Raw genomic sequence first — 11,511 nt, 5'->3', positions numbered from 1 at the left:
TCAAGCACTTGTCGAGGGCAATCAAAAATTGGCAAGTCTAGACTCAAGTATTGCCCATGCTTCCGAGCTGACGTTTCTAAGACCCCACCGAGTAATGGATCATGGAGACTACCCGGACAACGAAGCAAGTCAAAGACGGCACTGGAGCACCAGCTTGCATCACTGATCCGTCATGTCGATCATCTCCAGAGTATGGAACAGGAGGTGCGAAAACGTCAGCTGATGAATGAAGCTTTCCAAAAGGCACTCAGGGAAATCGGGGGGGATCATTACTCAAGTCGCGGACGGAGATCTTACCACGAGAGTCCAGATCCATCCACTCGAGATGGATCCTGATATTACGACTTTCAAAGTCACGATCAACACAATGATGGACCAGTTACAGATATTCGCGAGTGAAGTATCCCGAGTGGCACGCGAGGTAGGAACAGATGGTATCCTGGGTGGCCAAGCCCAGATAGTCGGGGTGCATGGCGTCTGGAAGGAGCTCACCGATAATGTGAATGTCATGGCATCTAACCTTACAAACCAAGTCCGGGAGATTGCCCTTGTTACGACAGCTGTCGCTCATGGTGACCTTAGTCAGAAGGTTGAACGGCCTGCTAGGGGTGAGATCTTCAATCTTCAGCAAACAATCAACACGATGGTGGACCAGCTTCGTACATTTGCCATGGAGGTCAATCGTGTGGCGCGAGATGTTGGATCTGAAGGCGTCCTTGGTGGACAAGCACAGATCTATGGCATCCAAGGAATATGGAGTGAACTTGCTGTTAATGTCAATGCTATGGCGAATAACTTAACAACACAAGTTCGAGACATCGCCATGGTAACAACTGCAGTCGCAACTGGTGACCTTACACAGAAGGTTCAAGCGGAATGTAAAGGCGAAATTCTTGCTCTGAAAGAAATCATCAATTCAATGGTCGACCAGCTCCGACAATTCGCACAAGAAGTCACGAAGATAGCGAAAGAGGTTGGAACAGATGGTGCTCTCGGGGGTCAAGCCACAGTTCATGATGTTGAAGGAGTCTGGAAAGACTTGACAGAGAATGTCAATCGGATGGCAATGAACCTGACGACCCAGGTGCGTGAAATTGCAGATGTTACCACTGCTGTCGCCAGGGGTGATCTTACGAAAAAGGTGACCGCCAATGTCAAAGGCGAAATTGCGGACCTGAAGCACACGATAAACGACATGGTGGACCGTCTGAACCAATTTGCGTTTGAGGTCAGCAAAGTTGCACGCGAAGTCGGGATTGATGGAACGCTAGGCGGTCAGGCTGTTGTCGCTAATGTCGAGGGCGAGTGGAAGACATTGACGGACAACGTGAATACAATGGCTCAAAACCTGACCTTCCAGGTTCGAGCGATCTCGGAAGTTACCCAGGGAATTGCCAGGGGTGATTTAAGTAAGAAGATAGTGGTCCATGCCCGGGGGGAGATCTTAACTTTGAAAGAAACTATCAATGATATGGTACATCAACTGGACCAGTTCGCTCAAGAACTCAAGCGGGTCGCACGTGATGTTGGCGTTGAGGGACGAATGGGGGGACAGGCAAACATTGCTGGCATGGGTGGTCGATGGAAAGAGATCACCGAAGATGTTAACACTATGGCCGACAACTTGACTTCCCAGGTTCGTGCGTTCGGGGAAATCACAAACGCAGCCACAGATGGAGATTTCAGCAAATTGATCACAGTCAGCGCATCTGGGGAGATGGACGAGCTCAAACAAAAGATCAATAAGATGGTCTCAAGTCTACGCGACAGTATTCAGCGCAATACGGCGGCGAGAGAAGCAGCTGAACTCGCTAATAGAAGCAAATCAGAATTCCTTGCTAATATGAGCCACGAGATCCGAACGCCAATGAATGGTATTATTGGCATGACGCAGTTAACCCTGGATATGGACAACCTGCTACCAGGTGCAAGAGAGATGTTAAATGTTGTCCATGGTCTTGGGAATAGCTTGCTCACGATCATCGATGATATCCTGGATATCTCAAAGATTGAAGCAAACCACGTGGTCATTGAAGATATTCCTTTCAGCCTCGGCAATATCGTCTTTAACGCCTTGAAGGCCCTTGCAGTCGAAGCCAATGAAAAGGCCCTAAGCCTCTCTTACAGTGTTGACAACTCGGTGCCTGACTTCATTGTTGGGGACTCTTTCCGGCTCCGGCAAATCATACTCAACCTAGTCGGGAACGCCATCAAATTCACCGAGCATGGAGAGATCCAACTTACTGTGAAGCAACAGAAATTAAGACGATGTGATCCCGATGAATGTAACCTTGAGTTCACTGTTTCAGATACCGGAATTGGTATTGACGATAGCAAGCTCGACTTGGTTTTTGACAAATTTCAGCAAGCCGATGGTTCAACAACCAGAAGATTTGGTGGCACAGGCCTTGGCCTGTCGATATCAAAGAGACTAGCAAACCTGATGGGTGGCGATATATGGGTCACATCAGCTGTGGGTTCCGGTAGCACCTTTCATTTCACATGCACCGTTAAGCGAGGGATGTTGTCTCGCGAGGCTATGTCCCAGCGGTTGATGCCTTACCGGGGCCACGGGGTCCTTCTTCTTACAGAGGGCTATGACCATGGCCTTTTAGAAAAGATATGTGACATGTTAACAGAACTCGAGCTTCATCCAATTATGAGTCCGACCATACGAGAACTGGCACAAAGAAACGCTGATCCATCTGAAGCGGAAACAGCTTCCCAATCTGAAGTCGTCCTGTTTGAGACTATGGAGACATTGATTGGTTTAAGAGCCTTGGACAACTTCAAGTCGGTTCCTGCCGTCCAAATAGGACCTGCTATGTCGGTAAGCATGAAGGCAGCACTGGATCTAAGCATCACCTCATATGTGACAACGCCCTGCCATTTGATCGATCTTGGAAATGGCATACTTCCTGCATTCGAGAGCCGACCGTCGCGTACCACCACAGGACAGACATATTCTTTGTCAATCCTGCTGGCGGAGGACAACGAGGTCAACCAAAAGGTAGCGGTTAAAATACTTGAGAAGCACAATCATCATGTTGTTGTTGTCGATAATGGTCTGGATGCCTTTGTGCAAGCCAAAAAAGGGCAATTTGATGTGATCTTGATGGACATTCAAATGCCAGTCATGGGTGGGTTTGAATCCACCTCTAAAATTCGGGACCATGAACATTCGAACCATCTGTCACGCACGCCAATAGTTGCTCTCACCGCCCATGCGATGTTTGGCGATCGCGAGAGATGCATTGCGGCGGGAATGAACGGCTATCTCTCGAAGCCTCTTAATCCAGATCGCATGATACAGGTGATCCTCAAATGTGTCGGAGAGAAACAGCACTCGGAGATGAATATAACCTGTGCCGAATAATCCCGCGGATTCTATGACAGCAATCGGTATTCTGGACCATAGTTATAACTAACTAAATTGTTAAGGGATGGGCATTAGAGCAGTTCAGATCCTTTACGTTTCTATTTTTGAATCCTATGATCCACCCCTCCATATTTGAGCAGATTTTAATACTTTTCTAAGGATTGCCTCGCGAAGAATCGCTAATGCCCATACATATTTATGTGAAGAGGATGATTTCACCACCGATCGGCCTCCTGGAGCGAGAAATAGTAAGCGGCTTCACCGGGCAACTACGGGCGATTTCTCTGTTATCACATCATGAATAACTGTATATAGCATGGATGGAGGGGATGAATGGGTGGGTGAATTTCATCGACTTTGAAATAGAGTTTTAAATTCGATTTCATGGATTTGCCATAACATTGGATGTTTGCAATACATGAAGAGCTTGACATATGGGGGGAACAATGGTTGATAAATAAAAGTAGTGGCCATTATTGATATGCTTTTCAAAATTAACGATTTGCCCCGGAGCTTCTGGTGCCCGATATTCGTCTCTGATTTTTTTTCAAATGATGATATAGAGGGCTAAGAACCTGCCAAAGATATGAAGGTGAAGTTCGACTTTCACTGTCATGCGCTAGCAATCCACAGCTAGTTTCGAGCCTAGAGATATCGTCCCGCGCAGAATTCAGTTTTACTTACAGCAGATTATGGAATATACTGACATAGGCTCAAAGGTACTCTTATGTCAGAAGAAAGACACACATGTCTTTAAGGTAAGCGCTCGTAAACAATTCTGGATAGGGAGTGCATAATGACATACATGACAAGCCAGAATATCGAGGCTCGAAGAGAGCTAAAAGATCAAGCTACACGATTTGATCGTACAGTGATTCGAGATCATATAAGAATGCGAAAGTCAAAGGATCTCACTTTCGGAAAATCTTCTTCGTTCAGGTCGAAGGTATGGGCAATAATAATGGAAAATCAGCTTAATCAAGGTCAATTCTTAGTGACTTATTTTAAGACTAGGAAACATACCATTCTACAAATACCAATTTGCGAAAAGCCCTAGAACACTTTATCCAATTCTCTACATAAAGACCATGTTTGGCATCCGTATGGGTGATTTCAATCGTGCCAGTCGTATACCGGACGATATTCATTGTTAGTATAGGTAAATATCTACTTTCACCACTTGCGACTTTTCCCCGCTGCGACACATAGAATTCAATATTTTCTTACCATGGCCCCCTACCAATCCATTCAGTGAATAAAGCCGCGTCAATGCCCAGCGAAAACGCGGCCACACGGTACGAATGTCAAGTGGAAACCTCCGGGTCCGGCAAAATATACGCCAGTGGTCGCTGCCGGTAAGCGTACTTGACATGACATAGGAAACGCACTTTTTCCGTCAAAAAGAAAAGAGGACTTCTTTCCTCACACTCCGAGCCTCGAGACCTTGATGTGTCTTTCGCAGGCGAAATCCGCGATAACAATTGGACTCCGCAGGCGCCGCTTATGTGTAGATAGTTGCGATGGGAGCTTCTCTCTTTCTCTTTTTCTCTCTCTCAGCTTAATACCTTCGTTCAATACTACTGCTATCTTTCAAAGCATCTGAGTCCGTACAGGAACGGTAAAAATTAAAATAAACCAGTAATTTAATATCACGTATTATTGTTGCTTGATTAATACGCTAGTCCGAAGGTCGAGAGTTCCAAACAAAATTTATAATAAGGTTAATAAAGTAAAGAAATTTATGACTAGCACGGATAGAAATCAATATCCTGTGTATTTGGTCTATTATACTAGCTTTTTAAGAATTTTCACTATGTCTTCGCAGTGAATCGTTGCGTAAAGCAGCAGATATGTGTCACTTCTTAAAATCTGGATGAATGAAATCGAGATCTTTTTGAATTATACGAATGAGATTGTTTCACTTGCTGAGGTTTCTACGTGGAGGGGATTCAATATTTATAAGATTGAAATCGCAATAGCAGTAACTTATTTAGAAGTAAAATGCAGTCAATTTGAAATAGTATCTGAGCATAGCCTATATTGAATCAAAGATTGTTTAGAAAAGAAGTTATTGCATTCCTCAATTAATGTTTCCCGCTTATCAACTGTCCTGAGACATCTTTTTGAATGCCCCGGTCGGTAACGGGCCCAATATTCAACAAACAAAAGGCAGTTTATGTATAATAAAATGCTCATAAAAAGCCGCATGGCGTACTCAATCAAACAAAGCCTAGCTTTAGGCACTGGGGTCTAAATCCCAACTTCTGTGACATCTCTCATGAACCAAATAACAATCATCGTAAGCATCTCTCTCCAGACTCATTCTTTCCATTTTCGCCAGAGACTTCATGACCTGGTCATCGGGGCACTCGAGCTCCCAACTCATGCCGGGCTCCAGTCCATTGTTATCCAAGACAAGAAGTAAAGCACCAACTAAGACACCTATCATCTTCGGCCCAAACCCAGCCTTGGCAGGACATTCATGAGGTCCGCAGCCAAAGGGCATGAAGGCGCGCCTCTGTTCGGGAGTCAGGTCCAGCCAGCGAACTGGGTCAAAGATTGCCACGCTCACTCCCCAAATATCGGGTCTCAAATGGCACCCCTCAATATTCGCCGCAATTTTGCTGTATCTTACTGGACAAGATTGCTGCTCATCTAATGAGCTTTGGACAGGTACGTTCATCTCCTGGTCCGGTATCTCTTCACAAGTCACTAGGCTATTGTCCCACTGATACGCCCGGTAGATTCGCCGAGTCGGAGGATACAATCTCATTGTTTCCATAATAATGTCTTTTGCGGACGGTGTCTCCTCAATAATGGATTGACCTTCGCGCTTCTCAAACTGCACCTTGCTTGCGTCCCGGCAGAATGCAATTAAGGTTTCGCCCCACCACGGATGGTCGCGGCCTGACTTGAACTTGATTTCTAACAAAGCGCGGAGTACGACTCTCCACATAGTTTCAAACGACGGCAACACGAAGTTGAGTGGGTTTTGCCCTCCTTCCATTGGTTGAGAGAAAACCGCACGGAGGCTAGCCTGAAGCGGCTCATTGTGCTCGAAGCAAAGCATATTCGCATCATCGCCGCTGGTCCGCGTTCGACTTTTTGATTCAATCCAGCCTCGATTGATCTGCTGAGCTAACTCCAGTATGGCTATATCATCAGGGCGATCCTGTGCCTCTGCCTTGCACACTGTCCGCAGGATAGCCTTCAAGGTGAAAACTTGCACCAAGCTTGTGATATTGATCCCGACACGCCCACGAGGCTCTGATAGCATTGACTTTCGTAATCTGCTTCCTAGGTCACCGATGTCGGAGTCAATCAATATCCACTGCCTCGCAGTGTCCACGAGAAAATGGCTTAGACTCGACCACTCTGCGGGCTTCAGACTGATACGCCGGCTGGCATCACGAACAAAATTCACGGCAGCCACGTCTTCAGTGCTGGTAAAGGCATTCTCGATTGCAAACACAGTCCGAAGCCTTTGGTTAGGTAACGCTCTTGATTTTAAAAATGACAACTGATTTTGTTTAGAATTCTGAGTCATAGTGCCCGAAATGAGTTGACGGCACAACTCGGGATCTGAAATCAATATATCGCTCGAGCAAAGAGATTCCTTTGGTAGTACATGAGGTGAGACGAGGGAAGTATGGTGTAAGTTGAAGAATAGCAAATAGATAGCACCACCAAGAATTATGTAAGCAAGAAGTCCGATTTCGTCAGGAAGAGCTGAAGGGTAGAACATGATGTTGTTTAGGGTCGTAGAACGAGACCAAAAATGAAAGATACAGATTGTCGATGGGGTTGGGATCTGTTGAATGACTTAAATTACTTAAATCGACATGAAAATATGACTAATGCTGCATGATAATCAAAGCCTGAATAGAAAAAAGAAGATTGAGGTGAAAGAAGAAAGAAGATGAAGGCGACTGGGTCAAAGAAGAATAGTTCTCGATGATAAAGTCTATATATATATTGAATTTGAGATTGAAAGACAATGCTGTACTCACCAATGCAGGTATAAAGTAGACAAGTCTTGATATTCTACGATTTGCTTTCCACATACAAGATGCAGGGTTCCGAGCAACGTGTTCTGGCGCAAAACGGTCCCCACTCCCGCGCAGAAATACTAAACAGGTGCTCATTGGCGTCACGATTCATGAGATATACCTTGCGCCCAGTCAGATTCTCTTCGTTCAAATATGTTATGCAATCTCAAGCGCCCGGTGAGGCGACTGTGGCTCGTGATGCGAGGCGGAATAAACTCAAGTTATTTGAAACCAGGATTGCAAAGCATTCCCTTGTACTGCATAAGGGCATGACTTGCAATGAGTTTCCGACATCTGCTGGAGCTTTAGTGGAGCAGCCATAGTCGAAACGACACGTCATGGCTTGGCAATCGTGCATCTGCTTGCTACATCTTGTGTTATTGACGACCTGAAACTGACAAACACGTCGCAGATTTCCCTGCACTTGTGTGCATCAACCGCATCACCGTTCCTTTGCCCCATGATGAGCCTCAGCTTTTGGATCTCAGAACCTGTGCTACGGAGCGAGCGCCTTCGATAGCGACCACGATTATTTTTACTCTCTTCTATGTCAGGAATTTAAGGTCTAGAGGAATCAAGGCACCCCTCCACGAAACTGCACCAACACTACCCTCTCTCTTTATAAATTTCATAGCATGAAAGCACGGTTGTAATCTCAGCCTTGATCTGATATCTCTTGTCATCGGTGAAAGTGTCATCGAGTGGCTCTTGCAGTGCTGCCCCGAGATCCCAGTTATTGCTCGTACATAGTGGGAGGTGTATCTGAGAGAAAGAAAACCCTCATGAGCCGTGGTTACTATATGGCTAGGGAAGAATTGCTTGCACCGGTACATTCTGACCGACAGGGATCACATCTTTTATTCAATGGCACATACAAACTAACGAATCTGTAAAAGGACCGAATCCTAAAGCTGCTATTATGTATACAAAATAACTGTGAAGTTCCATCTAACTAATAACGTACTAGATTACCGACTCTGGGTCGCAATTTCACAGGTCAACATAAGAGGGGAATACCGAGCTCATATTTATATCCTCTCCTTCGAGATGAACATCGCCGTTTTCAGGGAGGGTGGGGCTCTCCCAAGGTTCGCAGCGGCTTTCTTCCCACCTGTAGCCCTCGCGGCGCTGTAGCCTTCTGTCAAGGAAACCTACACCATCATGTTAGAACTGCAGGTGAACATTGTAAAACATTCTAATTACATTGTCACGCTACAAAATATATTTTGAACATCAAGGCTCAGCAGAATCTGGAGTCAATCAAGCATGGACTTAGGAAATGGGCATTAATTCTCTGCGAACGTGGAATGAGGTTTTAAGCTACCATAGCATTCCAGGAAAGATTTAATTCCGTTTTTGAGGCCTCGACATAGAGAATCAATTCTCTACACAAAGATCCTCAAATCTTTATCGCGCGCTCTGTCATCCCTGCCAATAGATAGATTAGAATGGTCGGGGGACTTTCGATTGGCACCCGGGCGAGGGCCAAGTTTTGAAGAGCCGAAAGATGGCATTCGCACGTGAGTACATCCATTGTCTTGTTTCTCTGGAGCTTCACATTCTTCTTGAGAATATTCATTACGATCTATTTCAGAATGAGTTTTATCCGGAGATAGCGGGGAGTAAACCGCGACAGCTGCAGTTGCCTATATAGATAATTAGTGTGTGTAAAATACCAATGTCCTAATTGTTCTTACAGAGCTCTTGGTAAGTAGATTGATCTATGAGCTGCTGTCGCAACGACTAAGTGTATCGAGGACGAATGTTTGATTGTCACGATTGAGCGGCGAAGTAGCGGGAGTAACCGGGGGTCCCCCCTGGCTTTAGCAAAATTGACATTGAGGAAGAAAGGAACACCACGTAGATTGGCTCCTCGAGAGATTCGAGTCTCTTCCTCCATAAACGATGATACCTCTTGGAAAAAGTGAAATGGTTCTTCATATTTCTGAGTTTTGGAGATCTTCTGCTGCATGTAAAACTTCTGCTGAGTTTGCTGAGCTTTTCGGAGCTTCTGAAATCCGATCTCCAGCAATTCTCGAACGATACGCTAGAAGATAGTGTTATCACGAAAGCTCGCCTTGACTTTCACTATTGATCTTTGAATCCTTACATTTTTGCCAGAATCGAATTGCCTTTGCTCTTTACATAAGCTTGGTGAAGCATTTAGGTATTCACCAGAGTTCCAATCATCCTCATAGACCTTTCTAATACCTTAATATCTTGGGAAAGAGGGGACTTCAAGAATTATAAATAATCAAATCTGTAGTTTGCTCCAATCAAAAAGCTGTTATAAGAGCCTCATTTAGTTTCATGCAATGCTACCCAACTTTTGGCCTTGACGCTCTGGGCAATATGCGGGGTTGAGGCTCTTACCCTCTAGACGTGCTTGCAGGTGGCACATAAGCCAATTAAAATACTTATGTGGATTCATACTCGACCCCGCTGTTGATATACATGTGCGTGGAATATAGCACGGACTTATAGACCCAATTGAAACTTTCAACGTAGCCGCCCAATCCGTTCCGAAGCCCACAGGGTTCGAACGGCCGTGCTCGAGAACAAATAGACACACTCAAGTCAAAGCTACCAGTCCATCCTCATCATGGAAATAAATTTTTGACTCAATCAATTAAAGAGAGTTTTTTTGTTGTATAAAGGAATCAGTCAGTAATATCCAGGCTCCAAGTAGAAGTCTTGCTGAAATCTGAAAATTCACTCAACAAGCACAATGGGCAGCACCTGGAGCAAAGAATGCTTTCAAGGCTGCGAAATCCCTTTTTGGCAATGATAAATAATTGCAGTGCTCGGGTTTCAATCCCGATGAGCGATTCTATAATGAGCCCATACAACGCAACATGACTTCTCAAAGGAGGACTGAGGGATATTCTCGAACCCTTGTTCACAGCCAATAAGCTTCCATACATAATTGCAAGTGGTTAGTCCAGTAAAGTGGATATGATACCACACTCAGAAATACTCGCAATGTGACGGTTTATTTTAGAGTTTGGGGTATTAGCCGAATGCCTTCGACAAGCCCATTTCCCTCCTGGATGCTCTAAGTTTTTCACTCTTCTGCCACCTGCGTTCCATGGTACCGATAAGCCGCTAATGCGGGAACATTGGGGGCTATCGTGCACGCGTGTGGTAGTTCGGCGTCACTCATTCGAGGGGTTGGCGTGCACAGGCCTTCGGACAACCAGAAGTGGCGCGATTCTTTGGCTGGTTGAGCGTTTGCCTGGGGCATTACGTTTAGGACCGCACCGTCCCGGCCCGCAATTCCCACACTTTTTCCACACCTGGAAGCGCTTCCCGACTTACCAGTAGGATGCCATCCATAGCAAACCCCGTTCCATCGTTGTATATAGGATCTGGCACGTTTTTTTGGGTGGTCTCCTGGAATTTTCAGCTGTAACAAACCAGGATATACAGTAGGAGATACAGGTTATGAGCACACACGCAGGATTGTAAAAGCAGAATTAGTTACCCTTAGAACCACACACATTTCCGACCGCCCCGCCTCGACTGTACTCGGCCAATTTTAGACAGGAAGCCTCCGTGTGGCTTACAGCAGTATGACTAAGCTTAAGAGACTCTGAACCTGGGCAGATCACTCTTATGCCGTTAGTAAGCCCATGATCTTTCAAAAGTGGGCATACTGCACTTTGAAGAGCATTAACAACAACCAAAAGTAGGACACCACAAGTTAATCTTAGAGACAACAATTAGCACGAGCAAACAGAAGGAAATCAGCTTGCTCTTGTTCAGAGTGGCACAGATGAGCCATGTGGGACCGTGCCTTGCACAAATCGTCTACGTAACTTCCATGCAACTCAGATCAAGATCTCGCACGGGAATTCGTAAGAGAAAACAATGATGATGATTGATGTTTGATCAGCGAAACGGTTGGTCATAATCAGTGAATATATTTGAATGGGGTAAGTTACAGATTACACCAACTTAATATGAGGTGGTCTCAAAGTCATAATTACTCGTAAAGCTAGCTCATTCTCAGAAAGAAAAGGATGATCGGTTTCTCCAGCCCGTCAGTCCTGACTTCACCAATGATTGAGATCGCCTCATTGA

At 45.3% G+C, this 11,511-nt stretch overlaps 2 protein-coding genes across 2 annotated transcripts; one reads left to right on the top strand and one right to left on the bottom strand.

The window, feature by feature from the left end:
* Positions 1-325: 325 nt before the first annotated feature.
* Positions 326-3,376, top strand: N7533_013399 (uncharacterized protein; the record flags this gene model as incomplete). The annotated part of the gene is made up of 1 exon (XM_057110049.1): positions 326-3,376. One exon carries the CDS (start codon positions 326-328, stop codon positions 3,374-3,376), a length of 3,051 nt encoding a protein of 1,016 aa, XP_056952751.1.
* A 2,239-nt stretch (positions 3,377-5,615) lies between these two features.
* Positions 5,616-6,926, bottom strand: N7533_013398 (uncharacterized protein; the record flags this gene model as incomplete). The annotated part of the gene is made up of 1 exon (XM_057110048.1): positions 5,616-6,926. The coding sequence occupies one exon, from the start codon at positions 6,924-6,926 to the stop codon at positions 5,616-5,618; it is 1,311 nt and encodes a 436-aa protein (XP_056952750.1).
* Between the last annotated feature and the right edge of the window lie 4,585 nt (positions 6,927-11,511).

Source organism: Penicillium manginii (genome assembly GCF_028828005.1).
Source record: "Penicillium manginii strain IBT 31320 chromosome Unknown utg000011l:1.0-1395921.0:1.0-1396616.0, whole genome shotgun sequence".
NCBI lineage: Eukaryota > Fungi > Ascomycota > Eurotiomycetes > Eurotiales > Aspergillaceae > Penicillium > Penicillium manginii.
Note: the sequence above shows the minus strand (reverse complement) of the source record. Positions and strands in the feature narration are given on the sequence as shown.